At 37.9% G+C, this 20,444-nt stretch overlaps 1 protein-coding gene across 4 annotated transcripts in view; it reads right to left on the reverse strand.

Moving 5' to 3' along the window:
- Positions 1–417: 417 nt before the first annotated feature.
- KCNQ5 (potassium voltage-gated channel subfamily Q member 5) overlaps positions 418–20,444 on the reverse strand; it is a 289,092-nt gene continuing 269,065 nt past the window's right edge. For all 4 annotated transcript variants that reach the window (XM_084284871.1, XM_084284869.1, XM_084284872.1 and 1 more), the window contains 4 exons: positions 14,319–14,427; positions 7,456–7,587; positions 6,456–6,582; positions 418–6,050 (listed from right to left, as the gene is read on the reverse strand). In XM_084284871.1, coding sequence (XP_084140997.1) covers positions 5,109–6,050; positions 6,456–6,582; positions 7,456–7,587; positions 14,319–14,427 — 1,310 coding nt within the window. In that variant the 3' untranslated portion in view covers positions 418–5,108. The remainder of the gene's footprint in view (positions 6,051–6,455; positions 6,583–7,455; positions 7,588–14,318; positions 14,428–20,444) is intronic.

The raw sequence follows: 20,444 nt of genomic DNA on the forward strand, positions 1-20,444 counted from the left end.
AAAATCCTGAAAAGTAGCATTTCATGCAAATTTTATCCTCAGTAGAACGGCAGAAGGAACTGTGTGAGGAAGGCAGGCTGTGGTTGCAATCCTGAGTAAATTCCCTTACCTAGTAGGAAAGGCAATAATGCCTCTCAAATGTCCTCATAGAGGTGTTGAAACATCCAGAGCTTACATAAACTCTGCTGTAAACAGTGACCAGAAACTGGGCATGGCAGACTGGTTTGCACGCATTTTGTACCACTACATTTCCTTTGTGGTATTTTGGTCTGTTTATTTAAAAATTACAAAAAATCCAAAGGAAAAATATAAGTTAATTTTTTTGTTTTTCTCCGATATGTGCTCACAGCATACAATCTTATAAGACAAAGAAAAAAACAACAGTAAGCATAGTCAGTACTTTTCAAATCATTTTTATTAACAACAATATGGATTCAACTTTGTCAAGAAGTCACAATTAACATTGTAATGTACTGGCTAATGCCATTGCAGTGTCAGTGGAAGCAGCCTTCGTACTTTCTAAACCTGTTGCAAAGCTGGCTTTTTGCCTTTCAAAGAAGTAAAAAAATGCTTCCAATAGCAAGTGATACCGAGTATGTGTGGAGTTGTCCTGGGTGTAGCTGAGGGAATGGCCACATCTGCATTCAGATGAATGAACGGGAGAATATTACTTGCTTCCACTGACGCTGCAGGGGACAATTCTTATTTCAAAAACCAGTTAACTTGTTTTTTAGACAGTGACAGCACTTTGTGTGATGTTGTAATCCATTTGAATTAAGTCGATTAACACACTTGAAAAAAAAAAAAAAAGTGAAGCAGAAATATCTGGGGCAAATTCTTTTCTGACCTGTATCTCATTCAAACCTAATGATTCTGTGATAATCCAAAAGGATTGTATGACATATGAGTCAGGATAAAAGTTGGCCCAGAGAGGCAAGTTCATTCCTGGTATAGGTGGGTTCAGTTCCTTTAAGGTCAGTGGAACTGAGCCTGGTTATCCCAATGAAGGCTGAACTTCACCCAGTTGGGCAGTGAATTCATTGAAGTCAGTGAAGCCATCCAAGGATGAATTTAGCCTCAAGTCTTTAAACCTTTTTTTTTTTTTTTTTTTTTTTTTTTTTTTTTTTCATTCATTTGCTGTTATATTTTTCCTGCTTACTCCTCATTTCTGATTATTCTCCTTTTCTCTGTGCTTTTTAAAAATGTCCCTTATCTTCTTCCCTTTTTACATCAGTACTTTGTGCGTTATCTCTTATATAGTCAATGTGACATGGGTAAATTCTGCTAAGTATTATTTTCCTCAGGAAATAATTGGAATATTACCATTTTCACTTTAAACAGATGCCCAACAAAGTAAGGATTTGAGTCTCAGCTCCCGATTCAAGAAAAATTCTTACTGAATTCAGTAGAATTTTTGCTTGCGTAAGGATTGCAGGTCCCAATCCAGAAATACTACTGTACATCAGATGTTGTACTATACATCAGCAATTCAGTATGATTTGACTTATCACAGAAGAGCAGGTGAATTACTCATCACCGTACTATAATGACAGCAGTCACTTTAAGTAGGATTATCTCAAAAACATATGTAACAACCGTGGGCACTGTGAATAAAAGTGTATGATCTTTGCAATCTTGAACCCTAGGCTAAAACACTATATTCATATTTAAATAAAAAGTATAGATCATATAAGCCAGGAGCAAATACAAATTCTTAAACAAATAATAATCATCAAAACTATTCTTTTCAGTTCTCTCTTCAATCAGATACAAGAAACATGCTGATCAGAAAACAGTTATTTGGATAAGGCTTAATTCCTGAAGCTCTTACTTAGGTTCAAATTCTCTCTTCAACAACCCTCAAATGGATTGTAAGTCAGAAAAAAAATTTTGTCCTCTGTCCCTACTCACAAAAAATTTTTATTAGCTATCATGAGCTTGAATTTAATAAGCAGCTCAGGACAAGACTTGAAAAGCCATACAGGTCCTTCTTTTGTGAAACCACTGAATGACTGTCAGTCATGACACTGTCGTTTAAAGAGAGAGCATAGAAACAGGAAACTCTTGATGAGGAAATATGAGCAAAGCTTATAAAAATCCAAACAAACAATTCTTCCTCTCCAGGATTTCATATATTCACTACTCTTTCTATTTTCTATCAATATTATGTTAAAAAAAAAAATCCTATATGATAAGACTTGCAGCTACAAAAATAATAAAGGTGAGCATAAAAGAAAAAAAAATCAGGATTTTAAACCATAATTTGAAAAGATACGATCTTCTGGATTTATTAGTACTTTGTAAAGACATTAACATTTTCATACATAATTTATAGAATTCATTCTTTTGTGCACAACATTGTATTAAATAAATTAACTTAAAATTAGAAGGACTCAAGCATGTCATTTAAGGCAAAAATACCAAGTTTCTGTGAGATAAATTATCAGCAAAACCCAAGGCCCTGCTTCTGGTACTGAATGCGTACAGTCAGAGCCAATGCTAAGTACTCCCATTGCCTCCTGCCTGGCTCAGTGGGGGTGCAACGATCTGCTCATGCAGATGAAGGTGGAAGATTGGAGGCCAATTCATGATGCCTTTAGTTTTCTGTCTCATCAAGGAGGGGAAGGGAGTTTCGTTACTGGCACATTGTTGCCATGTGCCTCATCTCTTGCTCCTGACCTGGACCTAAGGGCCAGGACTTAGGCTGGCAGGAGGCTTCATATGAAAGGCAAGAAAGGCACCATAAACCATTAGGGAAAAATAAAAAGAAAAAAGAAAGAAAAGCCCCCAAACTTGTGAGTTTTTAAGTTTTGGATAGTACTTTAAACTTTTAGATTTGCCTGGCTGAAATGCAGATATTCAAATAGGTTAATAGTTAAATGAATGGAGATGTGGAAAAAATATATCTATTTATCCTCACAAAATTACTGCTGTAATCAGGCGTTAGCATAACCAGACTGCACAGTAAAGAACACAGGAAAGGCTGAGTGTGGTAAATTATATGGCAAATCAGTGGTGAGGAAATTGTGCTTCAAGGTGTCTTTCAGGATTTAACAGCTGAAGGTTGCTCCGGTGTGAGCCATGGAGCACAGTGTACCATCCGTGGACCCCATATAATGACACAATATATACACTCTACAGTTTGCATGTACTTTCACAGAATAAGGTTATCATGTAATATCCAGGAATACTTCTGTAAAGGAAATATGGAAGCAGAAATTACAATGGTTTCATAGTAAACAGATCCTTCACGATACAATCTATAGCATTTAGCCATGATTAAGACTGGAGTGACGTTTTTGATGTACATAGCAAGTTCCCAGCAGGTCTGGGCCTTGAGAAAACACTGCCCTGAGTGAGCTGGCACTGGCACCCCCATACATTCACTGTTCCTGCTGCTAGAGGGAAGTTGAGCCCGAGTCCGGCTGTCTACAAGCCTGCGGTGCAGATAGGGTATAAATTTTGGGGTATGCAACACACAAAAACCTTGTTCAGCTGGGAAGAATGAGAGCCTGGTTAGGCTCCACAAGGGTTCTTCCAGTGGTGAAACCTTGCTGAGGACACTAACACTGCTCCTGCGTCTCAGCAGGAGTGAAGTGTAGGTAGGATATGAAAAAAAGAGGATGTATCAAGCAGGAATGCTCAGTCTGATGTAGACTTTGGATTTGGAAACTCAGGTTTTAGGAGGAAAGAGTCTGAAGATCCTTTCTCGGAAAGTTCTCAAGAAATGACTGTGGTTGGGACACAGTGTTGAGCTATAAGAGTGTGTGCCAACTTCCCTCTCTTCTCCTCTCCTTTTACTAAAAAGAAAAAGAATAAAAAAAAAAAAAAGAAGAAAGAAAACAAAAACAAAAAAGCAACAACAAAAAAAGCAAAAACCCAAAGCACAAAAAAAAAAACAACCAAAAAATCTGCCTTCAATTTTTTTCAGGTAAAGTGGTCTTCCCTACTTCCATTTCTGGTTGCCTACATGGCCTTTTTGGAAACAGTACTCACTGACAGGCTGGTATTTAAAAAATATTTTTGCCTCTTTACCTTTCATCCTTAGTTTTCTGGGATCATTTCTCATCTTGCCCATCTAAATCTCTATTTTTTTTTTTTTCTTCATCCTTTGTGTTGTGTTTCCCTCTTCCCTGTTTTTCCTCTTTAGATCTACTCTGTATTTCAGTTCCTCTTTGTCCCTCCCTTCCCAGCCTTATGAATTACCGTCACGGCATCAGGTAGTGACTGCGAGGCAGATTGCCAAAATCTCCTCAGAAGGAAACATTGCTTCTGCAACAAAGGCAGTGCCTGCGCCTTCCCCTCACGTACTGCTGCCAAAATGTTTCAGATTTATGAGACAGCTCCTCAATGAGACTGGAAGAAGGAGAAATTCCCCTGAATTCTTAGTGCAGTCACCCAAATTACCCACTTTTGAGGCCAGCCCTGACCCTTACGATACAAACTTTTTGTAACAAAAGAGTGTTCTTGTTATAAAGAACAATATGATGGTAGCAGTGTGTCGGGTACTTTTGTCACAACACTAAATCACCAAAAATCGGACGGATATCAACATACTGTTTTTCCGAGTTAAGAATAACTGATTGCTGATGAGCTCATGTGTGTATCTTGCAACTGGCAGCCATTTCTAATCCCATATATCTGGTTTCCTTGGTACCTTGCTAGCAGCTGTAGATAATTTTTTTTTTTTTGTTGTAAACATAAACTATCATCTAAATCAGGACATATATATATATTTAATTAGTTCAGAAGCAAAGTGCTTTAAAACTTACGGTTTTTACTTCTGCCCTGTAGAAACGGCACTAGGTCTAAATGCTCAAATTTTTGCTTTTTGATATATCCTGCAGCATTAGCTTTGTAGGCAACTCTTTATTTAAACCTACCGTACTACACAAAAGGCTGCTGTACTGTAGGTATAAATCTGAATTTTAGCCGTCACTTAAACATGCATTTTCATGCAACTAGAAGATATGGGCTCATTCAACTGCTTTTCGGATTCATCCTGATTTTTGTGATTTTATCATATTAAAAAGGCTTTCAAAACAGTTCATGCTATGATATGTATGACTAGAGGAATGACCCAGCCAACGAAGAAAGCCCACAAGCTGTTATTTAAGTTTGACATGGAGCAGACTGAGTGCTTCTGTACCGTCCCCTGGCTTGCAAATGTTTTGAGATGATCTTGATATTCCAGTCCTTAGAGAGTCAGTAGAGAGAGTTGTTTCCACTAATGGTCGAGAGATGGCTTCAGTAGTCTCTGTTCCTGCCTCTGTCTCCAACTCTTCATCAGTTATAAATAATTTTGACTCCCTCCATTTGGAGTACACGTCTTGGCTACCTCTTGAACCACTGGAGTCACTGCCAGTAATCTGTACATTAAGTTCCTCTGTTGATTGTATAAGGTTTTGTACAGATAAAGATTTTCCTAAATCCATTTGCACCACAGGTTTAACTGAGAGCAAAGGTTCCCCTTCTGTATCCAGACCTTTTCTCCATGCAAGATCCTTTGTTGCACTGGGCTGCGCAACTTGTCCATTGTCCTTTGATGCAACAAGGCAAGCGGTGACATCAGAAATATTTTCCTGCGTGGTTACAGGGATAATGTGAACGGGCTCAGGCCTATTGATATGCTTCATTGATGAGAAAGGTGGTATTTGTAATGTTGTTGGAGTTGCTGGCTTAGTTGCCTGGTTTATTTGGTTTGATGTGTTATTACCTGTTGTAGGTCCATCGTTTGGCACTTGCGTTGCTTGACTATGCATAGCTGGACTAAAAGCATAGTAAGCCTGAGTGCTAAATTCATTTGGTGTCAGTATAAGCTGTAGGCCACGAGGCAGATTGGCACTGGCTGATCTGGATACACATCCACTAATTTGTGCAGAATTAGACAAATCTTTGCTGTCCGATGGACTTTGATAATCAGAAGTCTGCTCACACTCGAAAGCTGGCATTTGAAATGAAGCCAAAGTGAGCGCTGATGCAGATCCTTTTCGCAAAACTTGTTGATAAATGTCTAACAGACAGTCCAGTTTTGACTCAATGGATTGTACCTACAGGAGGAGAGGAAAAGGTTAATATTAATGCAAAATATGAATTTTAAATATGTGGAACCCAAGCAAAAGGAAAATGTAACCACTGAAGAGAAAAATGTTAGGAGTTTGATATGAGGTATTGACTCATGAAAAATAATGTCAAAAGACTGGTAGCTATAGATTTTTCATAAGCAAGCTGATAAAAAGAACCAGTACCTTGCAATTTTTCTTTTCTTATTTTTTTTTCTGTACATGGAACACAGTTGAAGTAATATGATTCATGTATCTTTTATGTCAACGTGTAAATGAAACAGCTATCAGAAAAAAATATTTTAACTGTTCGTCATTTGAAACTGGCAATAAAATAGACAAAGCAACAGAGCAAGACAAAAGCACAGTCACAGAAGATGGTGAAGACTCTACCTGTTTTTCCACCTTGACTACACGCCCTAACATGCTGAGGTCATCAGTTGTCTCATTCTCTGCCGTATTCTTTTCTCTACTTCTTTTATCTGCTGTGATCTGTCCTTTCCCAAGAATTTGGTCAACACTGTAAGAGAAATTAAAAGCTACTGTGATTCCCCAAAATGGTGATAATATGGAAGTGTTTGCTCAATCCGTACATTAAACATTAAAATCACAGTCCTTCAGAAAAGCACCTGAGAAAGGAGGTAACTATATTAGAAAATCAGGAAAAACACGAGAGACTTTTGAGCATTTAGACTTTAGATCACAGACAGCTTTTCTTTTATGTTGGCACTAAGTGGGAGCCAGAATTTAGCCTTCAACTGGAAGAGCCAGGGCTGGACTTGCAGGGAGGCAAGAGAGCGTGTGCCTTCCCCAGCAGCCTGGTGTTGGAGAGGAACAGACGTACCAGAGACCACCCTCAGGTCTCCCTTCAGAGCATAAGCATTGAGTCCAGGGGAACTGAGTCTTAAGCAGGAGTCTAAGCCCCAATGCTGCCAGCAATACACATGATGCAATGGTTGTTTTGTTAGTGCTGGGAACTGAGAACATAAAAAGACGCTCCCTGACCCGGTACTTCACATGTAGTTCCCGATTTCTTTCATGTGAAAAGAAAGGGTAGAGTGGGAGAAAGGCAGTTAACAATGATGACTTCATCCTTTTGGCAGCCTCCTGACTTAAGTTCCCTCTTTATGAATAAACTTTCCAGATAAAGGATAACCTTTTTGATCATTCAGGCTTCCATCTTCTGGGGACAAATGAGATACATGGTGTTTTGTTTGTTTTCACACACAATTTAACTTCTGGCTCAGCTGTGTTCTGAACACAGCTGGGCTGAAGCATGGATGACAATTTGTGCCCAAATGTAACACAAAAATGTTAAACGTTGCTAATACTCATTGTACAGTGAATGGCATAACAAGATGCTTATGCAGAAGAGAATTTAATGTTTCCATACCGTGACTGTAGACTCTTGATCCTGCATAACATGTCTAGATGGCCTGCTGAATACTGTTCAATGACATCTTTGACATCGTATGGACGAAGTGTTTCCTTAAACTTTCTCTTTGCAACGTGAAATTTCATAATTCTGGTGAAAAAGCATTTTGCAGATTAATCTTCAAAGCAGTTGCAAAACAATGCAATACATTCTACTGTCAAAGTAATGTCAGATAGTTTCTTTTTACATTGAAGATAGTTTCAGTACAGCTCAGGCAAGTGAATTCTTTCAAAAAATCCTTTTTATAAGTACAAATTTTATAATTACTTACACGTGGTACCTATCCCTTTGAATTATTATGTAACAGAGATCACATAGCATGATTTTAAAGAGTGCAGAGTGTGTTTAGTTGATCAGTATACACCTATTCTGCTTTTTTATGCTAGCTTTTTTTTTTAATTGTACATTGAATTGTACTGCAAAAAATATTATATATGGGATAACAGTAAATATCCAACATTGATGGATGGCTTTTTTTTTTTTTTTTTTTTGAATGTAACCTTTACACAAGTTTTCTATGCTAATTTTGTGGAAAAGTGATGCCCACTGAGTAGCTCTTCTTAGAATGAAAAGCTTGATATTAAATTGCAAATCTGAAATAATAGAAGAGACAAATTTGGAAAGCAAATGACAGTGAGCAGATGGCAGTGATCATTATGCTGCGTATTTAGTAGCTGTAAGAGAATGAATGATAACAAATCCAAAACACTGTCCCATAGTAATAGTTTAGTGGAACATCAGGAAAACCATACTTTGTATAGTTAGGACAGACATCATGATATGTAGAGTCAGCTTAATAGTGCATAGTGAACCTCTACTGATTTCTGTATTATACACAAATGTTTTTTCAAATAATATCTATTTATTCCCACAGTGCTCAGGTTGTTGATATTTCCCATTCTGGTAACTTCCAATTAAAAATGAGATTGTTTGTCACTAGTATAGAGCTTGAATTATGATTCTGATGATAGAAATTAAAATGGAAAAGGCCTGTTAAGAGCAGTCCATCAGCTTGACAGTTCAGGGCTGATCTCCATGAAGTTTTAAATATGTTGGATGATGACGCACTTTCCTCTTTTCCACTGTGAGACAGTTCTACAGACTAATAGCTTTTGGTGTCTTTTGTAATCTGAAGGTCTCTGAAGCTGGGATATGGATTTTGTTTCCTTTTAGCTGTCAAATGATGCCAGGATGTTCTGTTCATAACAGTCTGGCTGCACAGACAATCTCCTGCAATCTAGTTCTTTATTCAGCTTATGAAGAATAAATGATGTAGTTGACATGCAAGAAAGTATTGTTCTTTTGTTATTATTCTCTCTATTTAGGTCATCACAATTTTTTACTTCATCCTCTTAATATAAGTGAAAATATGAAACTCTATTAGAAAAGCAGAGCCAGAGAATTAATAGGGTAAGTGAAGACAACTGAATATATCACTAATGGGTGACTTTACAAGAGAAGAGGCAGAAGACTAATTTTATTAACAGCCATAGAAGCTTCTTAGTCAGTGTGCACAAAAATCTTCATCACTGCTTTGCAGCTCTATAACAGCTTTTTGGTTATCATGGCAGTTTCTTCATAATGTTCAGAAGTCAAACTGAAAGCAGCCCAATGAGGCAGAACTATACCATTTCTGTTTTGGGTATTAGCTCACATGATGCCATCTAAATTAACTTCAGCAGTGTTTGGAACGGACTCTCATTGCTTACTTCTTTTTGCTTCAAATACATATAATCTTACATAAATTGTGAAAAATAAAAGTGTTATAAAAAGCTGGCATTATAAAAGCCCGTAAGTTAATTAAGAAACGTAAAATGTGAACTCTTTCAGTGATGGATCCTGGCAGATGCTTTGTAGTTATTCTCCATAGTTATTTACTCTCAATTTTAGAAGCTCAGTTGTCTTTCAGTATCTAGAAATAACAAGTAATTGACATTTATAGGTTTCAACACCCATTTGGAAAAAATATTACAACTATATCGAGCATATGCAAAAATAGTAGTTGAATTGTGAATAAAACGCTTTTGAGCCTCCTTCATTTGTGCTTCTAGAATACAAAGTGACTTGTTCTGGTGTACGATAAAAACAAAAGGCTCAGTTATGCAGACACGTGTGGGTAACCTACCTGTGCAAAAAAGGTAAAATGAGCACAAATTATTTATGTCCCCTAGCCTTTAACACGAACAGCGCGAATAGAGAAAGCAAAGAAGATAGAGCTTGACATGTCTTTTTTGGTTACACCACACGGGGGCAAACCAGACTCATCAGAAAAAAGACGAGTCGCTTCTGGCTGTACTTAACTGCTAGCGCTGACTGAACATAAGTATCTTAAAGTAAGAATTAACCCAGAACAAAACCGTGTACTTCTCATGATTTTTTTTTTTTTTTAAATAAAACACATTAATTCTCTTTTTAAATTGCTGCATGCTGCGGTGGCATGTGCTGTTCTTATAACTCAGATATAATGTGGTAGAAGATACACTGTCGGAGCCTGCCCAAGTCAACCGTGTGCTAATTTTCTGGTGAGGATTAGCCATGAGCAGCACCATTTTTCCATGATGCATCCAGAGGAGAACAGAAAAAAATTATTATGTGTTGAATTAGACCGGTATGTCAAAATGGTTCCTCACCAGTTAACACCTAAAACACAGGTCCACTAATCTTTACATGCCCTGTTAATTGTTAGAAAGTTAAAGGCCTGATACCAACTTTTGTCTGAGCTGACCCCTAGCAGCCAAAAGTGGTATCCATTTCATTTAACTGCTGTCAAATGAAACACTGGCACTGATATAGAATTACAGTGTTTTCTGAATGTGTAAGTTTCATACCTCTCTTTGCACTTGTTGTATTTTATTTTCCATTCATGTTGCCCGTTAGAACATTACAAGGTATTACGCTTATCATTAGTGCACTGAGACTGGCACTGAGTCAGAACATCTCTAACCCTCCATGCAGCCCTGTCATACCCACGTTATTTTTTTGAACACGTATCTTGTCAATCTTGTCACTATCTCAGGAAGAAATGGAGCATTGTTGCACTGGGATTTCAGGCAAACTCATACTTAGTTCCTGCCTTAAAGATTAAATCTGGGTAGGTTGTTCTGCCCACAGCTAGAAGAGGTACCCACAGCTTGTTTGCTCACTCACTACACAACAGGAAAGCAGATTTAGTTGTGCTGGTTCTTCCATTTCTCTACTCTTACCTTGCTGAATAATCCTAAACTACAATGTGCAGAAGAAATGAGGATCCAATATAGAGGAGACAAGATAGACAACAGTGATGGAGAATTAATTCCACTATGTGTAGGGCAGATGGGCCAATACTGTCTCCTCTCTGGAGTCTTGACCTGTACTAACCCATCACCTAGGAGCAAAAGACATTCTTTGCTCCCAGGCATGGTGCTATAGTCGCCAAAGGCACTTGCATAAACTCTGAAAACCATCTGAGCAGAAAGTATACAAAGCATTGGGATTTAGAAGAGGATTTTGACTCAACACCATGGAACAAGTTCATAATGGCTGCTAAAAGTATTTTCTATAGGGGTAGCAGAAACATTTCTAAGACTCAGCAAAAATAGTAAATTATATTTTCCTTCTTTGGCTATTAAATATGTATGATTATTCAACTATACAGCTTATCACCTCAAGAATCCTCATGTCTTGTTATATTTAGCTAAATTTATTATTACTATCATCTTCTATTAAAGACAAATGAAAATATATCTATGCAATCACTAGTGTTAAAGAGAGAAAAGACCTCCTAGGTCAGCAGGTTCCTCTTGCCATTGCAGCTATTCCCTATTGCATATTTATTTATGCTTCTCAACTTTGGTTTTTTATTTCATAAATAAATAATACAATAATACCATCATTTCCGTTGTGGAGAGTATTACAGAGTTTACTGCTTCTTGCCATGAAAAAATGATCAGAGATGTTATAATATATTGAAACAAGGTATCCTCGTCCTATTAGTCACTCTTCTATACTTGTGAACTAAATAATTGTAAACTAATGGGGAGATCCAAGTCTCCAGGAGCTCAGACTGCAGGATATTAATGTTTTTTTGTTCACAGCAAGACTGGGGCCAGCTGATCAGTGCTACAAAAATACCACTAGCAAGAACTGCAGTTTTTCCCTTAATTTCCTTACTACCTCAGCTGATCTGTCCTGACATAGAGTTTGGAGTAAACAGGACGGAGAGGGCAGCATGAAAACTTGGCTGGAGGACTCAGCTGGAGGCTTTGAAAGGAGGCTGGTGGCTTGAAAGGTTACTGGGCATGTCTGCACAGCCAGCCTTCAGGAGGACTGCTCGGGAGTCCTGATTTTTCAAGGTGGTGTAGCTGGAACAGATTCAACTGTGTGTGCTTACATTTAGGGTCTTTTGCATCATTTCTACTGAAGCTATTCAAGTACCTTCTGTCTTCATCTGCTCCTGTATAGCAGCACGAAAGGAAAAGCAGCCTCCACCCTCCCCCGTTTCCTTTGCAATTCTAAGCCGTTGCTAAAAACAAACTTCAAAATGAAGGACCAAGTTTCCATATGGACAGATGTTATCATCTTGAAACTCTACGATTACTATGCAGTGTCTCAGATCCTTCTTCAGATGTTTGCATAGATCCCAGTGTAGTCAGGTAACAGACACTCTGAGTAATAAGAAAGAGGAGTATCACCTATCTGACAAACTGAATTTCCAGTCTCTTGAATTTGGGAGACTAAGGTATAGCATTTAACAGAAGTCTGAAGATCATTGCATATTATGCTTCACAGATATCAAACAAAGGTGTGCTTCTGAAGAAAGATATATGTACTGTTTACAATCTAGTGAAACACTAACATTTGCAGGGGGAAATGGGAGAGATTCATGATTAATTGATAGATAGCAAGTGGAGATGCAAAATTCGTATTCTCAACATCAGTGGTGAAATGAGTTGTTCTTTGGTAAGCAAAGCACACAAAGAAAATTTGGAGGTAATCTAAAAAGTCTACTTCTATCAGTTGAATAGTGCAAGTCTGAAATATTCAGACTTCTGCATCTTTGCTCTTCTTATAACTTTTCCGTGGAGGACGCCATGGAGGAGGTTTGCCAATGATGACATTTAAATTCAGTGCCTTTCCATTAGAGCTGATAATTAGCAAAAAAAAAAAAAAAAAAAAAAAAAAAAGCCAAAAACTTGTTCCAGGTGCCCCTGCTTGAGCAGGGGTTGGACCAGGTGAACCAGAGGTCTCTTTGAACCTCAGCCATTCTGTGATTCTGCAAAAAGACACAGGTGGTGCATTGAACAATCAGTCCAGTGGTGTCTTTAAGAATAAGCTCCCTTAATTTAGTCTGTATTAAAACATCAAGGAATTTGGACAGTGTTAAGGATGAGATGGCCATTGGCACCGCTTGCTGATACAGTGGCAAGGCGCATTTGGAGCCCAGAGTCAACCAGTCTGTTTAAAATGCAGCATCACAGACAAGGATCTTTGGCAACCAGAGCCAACAGATTATGCTGATTGTTCCTAATTTGAGCATTTTCCATTCAAAGGAACAGGTCTGCCTTGTAGCTGGATGTCCACAGTGTATAAGGATTTCTGTCAGCTGTTGCAATGCTGCTGACAAGAGGTTGTTCACAGTGGTGACATTTAAGTAGCCTGTCGCAGTGGCTGTGGGCATTGGCCTGGTATCTGACACGTCTTGGGAGGTCATTTCCAGGCAGGTTGGAAAGACAGCAGGAACAGACATCTGCAAGTGATCTGTCAAGCTGCCTTGGCTTGTAGGAGAGAATTAGAAACTGCCTTGCTAGTTATCTGTCTACAATGGCAATCAGTGGAAAAAGGAGAAAGAAATACAGGTAGCCTGTAGGTTGTCACTGTATGAAATTAATTGATAAAGAGCTCGAGTTCATTCTTCCCATAGCACTGGGAGAAGTAAGGTGAAGAATGCCCCTTTAGGAAAATGTCATCTTTCAATAGATTTTTGCAGAAATCCCCTGTGGCTGCTGCCTGCCTGCTGAAGAGGCATGCCGGAGCACTGATGCAACTGTGATATAGTCATCCCCCAGCGTGAGCATCAGGCTTGCTGTTGTCACAGAGGGGATGACCGAGCTCTGTTTGCTTCTCGACTTACTCCTATGGTGGGAATTTTGCCTGTCAGGACTTGTGCTGCAAAATATTCAGTAAGATTAAGAGCCTTGGCAGCCTCAGGAGGCTGAATGCTAAATTTAAGCTTTCAATACTGGTAATTTTATAAGTTTCAATGCAGTTTGCTACTTTCTTGGAAAAGAAGGAAACTATTAGTCTTAAATCATCGGGGTTATATTTAGTTCAATGGATAGTGGCAGGCAAGGTTTTGCACAATTGAGTGAATGTAATTATCCTGCTGTTACCAGAAGAAAGTTGCAGTAAAAGTCAGACGACAGTTTCAGGAATATGGAAATGCAATAAAAATGCAAACTTTTGAAGGAAGTGACTTTTCAAAGCAAGGAGATATACATTCAGTAAGACTGCATCAAAATTCCATACAATATTTTGGATTACAGGAAATATACTGGAAACCAGCATTCATTATTCTCTTTCTTTTCTGAGTCGAATCATGTGATATTTTTAGAAATTGAAAAGTTGATAATGGAATGGATGAAATATTTCCAGTTTAAAAAAAAACTAAAAACAGATGAAAAGGAAGAATAAGTAAACCATATTAGCATTAGTTATGTGACAAATACAGCCATATAATAATATAATAATAAGTTCAACTAATTGCCATTTTATTGACATGCACTTAATTAGTATCTTAATTACAGGAATCTCAAATATTTATTCACTCAGTATTTTTTACACACCTGATTGCTCTGATGACAGTTTTAAGAGCAGGGGTGAGATCTTCTACTGATACATCACACTGGCACCCTTTATCATCATAAACGTCATCTGTTCCAAGGCTGGTGTCAGCTGCAAAATACAAGAGTGGATTAAACAGCAAGCATTTAAAAATGCCTTCCTTAGTGTTTTCTAGCTGCCTGCACAGTGATTCTGGAAAAATAGGGACTACAAATCAAGTAAGAGAGATTCATCAGTTTATGAGCTGTATGATGCACTTGTTTGTGTTGAGGCTTGTGTCATAAAATGACTGGGTAGTCCCCACTGAAAATGGTAAAAGTTAGAGGGTAAGAAAGCCCTGTTATTTTTCATACAAATGAATAGTGTAGTTCCGGTATGTCTCATCCTGACATCTCACTGTTTTTCATCACATTCACTGTCTTAAGGAAAAGCAGTGAGCTAGCAGATGTAAATGGCAGAGGCAAAAGCCACTACAGTTATATTAAATTGTTATATTTTTTACCACCATCAATGAACCTGACTTTTAAAACAAAGAAAAAGTCCAGAAAACTAAGGAGTCTGTAGAATGATCCAACATTTCCTTCCAGGTAAAGATAAATGAAGCACCTTTTTGCCAGAAATGAATAGAGAATGACAGCAACATGGATCTATTGCCTCCTTAAACTTCACAGCCATGTAGACATTGGAGTCTTTGCAATAAGAGCTCAAGTGAATGAGCTCAATAAAAAAATGGATCCTCTATACTTTCCTAATATCGCCTCTGCAGGATTACCATTTGTGAATAAACCGGAAATCTCAGAAGGGCCCAGTTTATCTCAGTACACAAAGAAATCATGGAAGGATGCATGTCACCTTTTAAATCTACTAGGAATACTATCTTATAATAAACAACATTGTACTAGGCTGCACATTCAGGAACTGGTATTACTGTATTGTCTTCACAGATTTAATTTTTGGCCATAATAATTTGTTTTGATGAGGTATGACTTTACAAGTCATGACCTAAAATGTTTAAAGAGCCCTTAAAATTTAAAGCTCATTAGTTTAAAGGCCAGTTTTGGACAGGAACTGGAAAATAAAGTTGTGTCATTTTTTAATTCCTTATAAGACCTTAATCTTACATTGCTGTAGCCTCATGGTTGGCACTGTTCTGACAGGAAAAGACAATAAAGATCACTTTTATGCTTCCCATGACTCATGAACTAAAACTACCCTTGACAAAACTTAGAGCTTTCAAGGGTCAGTGTGTAGTTTTGAACAGAAAGAAAGTGAGATATACTCAGTAAGTGGCTTGGTTAAGGCCATGTATCTGTGGCAAACCAGAACTTTGGCTAGTTCGTTACCCTCTAGAATATCTTTTCTTTTTTGACTGTTGCTGAACTGGTACATCCATGAGGAACAGCTACTGTAGCTGCGAAGAGCACAAAATTTTATCGTTAACACATCAACTTAACACAATATAAAGAGATGGTTTACAGCCGAGTTAATAATGTCCTCAATTACACATACTGAACAATCAAATGGAACCTTAATTGTAAAAATGAGATTTGCATACAAAACTGGAATTTTCCCTTCCTTGCTATTGTTGCAAGTCAAGCCTACAATGATGTTTACTGGCACTGTTTCAAAAGCTTTCCTACTGACTCTGTTTATCCTACAGATAAAATGTATATGTCTCTCCACCTGTCATGCCTAATATTTGTATCCCTGTCCAAAACATGTAATTAACTAAAATAAATTATGCAATTAGTTTTTTAAGTATACACACTACTTAAAATCCCATCTCCAAAGTTGCTGGGTATATGGCACTAACTTTCCAGGTGTTAAGTCTGATTAGCCTCTCCAGTTACTTCTCCCAGAGCTGAAATATCCCTGCTCATTTCTAAATGCCATATGAAAAATAACGTTTTTCTATGCTACTGGTATTTTCAGTGGCTCTCTAAGGTTTGAACCTACTCAGTTATGCTGGTGTAAATTAGGAATAATTTTGCTTAGGTCAGAAGAGCTACAGCTATGTAACCCCAGTGAAAAAGGAGACTCCAGCTTGAAAGTTTAAAATAAACATGTTTCTAATGATTATCTCACTGATACGGTTCCTGGGTCCTTTGCCAAGTACAGTGTCATTAATAAAAGGGCCTCCTTAATGCAGCATATCTTTGCAGAACTGTTTTGAGAACAGTGTGGTGCAATTATAGTGTTTCATGTTGCTCTCATGTGTATACAAAATCAGCAAAATCTTTAGACAGACGCTGGAAAATTCTTATAAATTTAAGCCAGCTTTAAGAAGAGATACTGCTCCTAATAAATCACCTTATTTTTTTCTTTCTAATATTCCCACTGACATGAATTTCCCTCATTATAGCAGGCGTTCAGTACCACATGTCAATAAAACTTGCGAAAAGCTATAAAACTTGTTTGATTCATATGGGAAACATTCATGTTTCTGTATAATACTAAGCAGACTTGGGAAAAACTTTGGGAAATACATAGTAAGAATTTGGAAAATAAGAATCCAGCTTAAAAAGACACTGAAATCAAAGTTCACATTCTGATGAATTTTTCCAGTGGAAGCTCATGTTGTGTACAACATAGTTATGAGGTGAGATGTACTTGTATCGCTTCTGTCCCTCTCAAGTTCATCCCTGAGGTCAGGGCTGTGTTGGGGCCAATTTGGCCTCTGTGGTGGCTCCAGCTGTTAAAAGCACTGCCAGTTCCCAGACGGGGTTAAGCTGTGGCCTCTGACAAGCCCCAATCTGTTCTGCTGTCTATCCTCAGAGAGGTTCCTACCCGGCATTAAATGGGCAGGTAGACCTTTCAGTGCTAGGTCACACCTAGCCCTGCATGTGTCTGCTTCCTTTTCCATCCCTGTACTCCTTGGCCGTGTCTCCTGCTCTCCATCGAGGTGTCCATGGATGGTCCAGGTGGGCTCCAGAGGCAACCCTGGGCAGCACTTGCTCTGCATGAACTCAGGCTTTGCCAAGCCACTATGGGGTCGGCAGTGGTCCACCTTTCTCTCCAGGAGCCTCTTCTAAACAGACCTTCCAAAGCTGTTGCTTGAGCAGCTTGTGAATCTGGTCTTGACAATGGCCTGAGAGCCTCCTAATATACAGAATTTAAACACAACCCTGCAAGAAAGGTTGTCAGCTGGTTGGAGAATCCAGAAACAATTCCCCTTTTCTAATACCAGCATCTTTACAATTTAGGATGTGTTTTGATCATAAGTTTCAATCTGTAAAATATAAATGTTTAAATTGGTGTTTATTTCACAACTCATTGGCCAGCCACCATTATCTCACAGTCTTTGACGTTATTTACTTTGGGCTAATGTCTCGTCTTTGCCACTTTTTAATTTCTTCCTCCTTCTTCCTTAAGAGCAGTCCTTAATTTAATCACATAGCAAATAAGCAATTACCAACAAATAGAAAGAGGCATGCACAAGTCATTAAAATCATCTTGATATTTCCCAGTTTATCGCAGTATTTATGCATTCATCTTGCAAACTCCAGTTAGTTATGATCACCCTACATGAATAGGCTAAAAATCACACTGCTCTGAATTACACTGTTCTGTAATATTATATGTCACCAGCAAAAAAAAAAATATGTTTGTAGCTCCATTTCATATGGCTCGGTGCAGAAGTTACACACAAAGCATGATTTATTATTTCTGTAAGCATCATGTGTCCTTTTTTAGAAATGTTTTCTGTTTAATAACATGCTTTGACATTGGAAAAACTGTGACACTGCTCTGATCACCTTCATAGCTCCATGCTTTAGATGTCAGTAACATTCAAGCAATTATGTGCCTGTTGAACAGAACAGAAAAGATTTTATACTCTTTAACTTGTTTTCTGGGAACTGTCATATGCTAGCAACAATAATCAAGCATTAGTAAGTGCATGTGCAGGCACCATGAATAGCTCTATGGAAGCACTCCCATCGTAGTGCCATTTGAGTCATCTTCCTTGGAGGTCTTCAAGAAACGTGTAGATTTAGAACTTAGTAGCATGGTTTAGTGGTGGACTTTAGTACTAGGTTAATGGTTGGACTAGATGATCTTAGAGGTCTTTTCCAACCTGAAAGATTCTATGATAGTCAGTGGTACATTGATCCCAACATAGACCCTTTGATTAGTTTTTGGAAGCCTACAGAAGTACTTCAGTCTTCCTCTGACTCTGTAAGAGGTAGCTCAAGCTCTTTGTATGGGTAATCTACACCATTCTGCTGAGTTTAAGTACTCACTTTTTAGACAAGGCAAAACCTAAATAGGTGCCCAAAGCTGGCAGTTCACAGATGATCCTCAATTATTCACGTTACATCACGGCCTTGTTTCAACATGGTTAAAAAAAAACAAAACACTTATTTAAGAGAGATTTCTGAATAATTTTCATTTTAATGCATGACTCAAGGTGAAAAATAGATGGCGGCCTAATTTGTAGAGGTGCGGAGTTACAGCAAGCTATAAGTTATAACTGCCATTTGAAATCCTGAATTCAACACAGGAATTGAAGTCCAAACAATTCATAGTCATTGAGCTTGGAAGGAAGCTCTAGAGGTCAGCTGGTTGAAGCACCTTGCTCAAGCCTAGGATGCTCGCAAAGTCGGTGCATTTCACTCGCTTTCACACTGCCTGGGAAGTACCTTTCTTTACCCTCAGCATTTGCTGTGGAGAAATAAGTTTTCAGCCCATATTCTCTAAAAAAAATGAGTTATCCTGTATATGTTTTATAGTACTTCCATAAATGTCATAATGCACAGAATGTTTTGCAAAATCTCAATTACTATTTTCCCTCAAAAAATTATCCTAAGTACAAGCCCTTTCATGTTTTATGTTCATACAGTTCACACAATGTCCCTTTATTAAAATAAAATGCAACTCAGCTTAGTAACTTAAAGTATTTCATGAAACTTTTCATCTCTGCACCAGTGAAGGAATACAAGTTTCCTTCACTACTCCTAGAAGTGATGCTCTTTCAAAATTTCCCTTGCTTTGAAACATCAACAAGCTGACTCTCTTTCAGTAAAGACTTCACATAAATTATTTTACCATGATTGCTTGCTAAGCTGTGTAGGAAACTGAAAAAAGCAACACTAATTGGGATGGAACTTAATCACACACTTAATGATAAGAATGCCCAAAGCTCCCCCAAACAGGGAAAGGCAGCAGCACATGTTTACATGCTTTCCAGAGCAAAGGCCAGAAAAGGAGGCCCAAGGGAGTGAATCATGCATTTATTTCCTTGATCCCTGGGAAAAAAAAAAAAAAAAGGGCAAACTTTCTTCTAATCATAAAAGAAGGAAGGAGGCAGGACAAGTAGACTTCCATGATGTGCTCTTCACTTTCACTGTTTAATACTTGTCTAGAAAATAACACAAAAACCCCTCAAAGTATGCAAAAGTATTTAAGTGGCAAAATTAAGAAAGAAAGAATAAAGATTATTAATTTGAAGACATTTGAAACTGATACCTCCTTGAAGAAGAGGCAGATACTCACTGCACCAGCTCTTAAGAACTCCCTCTCCTTTGTGCAGAACCTGATACCCTACATGGTATCTATGTGGAGTGCAGTAGTGCTATGTGCTTAGTCCATACCTTTCTCAGAATCACAGAATCACAGAATCACAGAATTTCTAGGTTGGAAGAGACCTCTTTTCTCCTTAAAATGGCAAAGATTTCTGGATGGGGAGCAGAAAAGGACATCAGAACTGAAATTCAATAGAATTCTGAATTCTGCTTTACAAGCAGAACAGTATAAAGGATATCCCCAGCAAACTTTGTATATGCATGAATATTTCTGAAAAAGCTCAGATTTGGCAAAAACAGAAGATAGGATTGGCAGAGAGGCTTTTTTTTTTTCCTTTTTTCTTTTTTTTTAACATGTTCTTTGTATAGTTATATAGTCTCCCTTATTTGTAAGTGCAATTTTTAAGGTCAGAAGCCTAATTTATATGAGTTATCATATGATAACTGATAATAACATAAAATAATGCATACAAGTTCCAAATATCTAAAATTCTAATGTTCCCTGCTAACTCTCAACTATCTTTAGTTATTATTTAACTTCTCAAAAATGTTCTGCACTGGCAAAATTTCATGGAACAGCTCCCACAACTTAAATAAAAAGGAGTC

This window comes from Netta rufina (genome assembly GCF_964035555.1).
Source record: "Netta rufina genome assembly, chromosome: 3".
NCBI classification, from domain to species: Eukaryota; Metazoa; Chordata; class Aves; order Anseriformes; family Anatidae; genus Netta; species Netta rufina.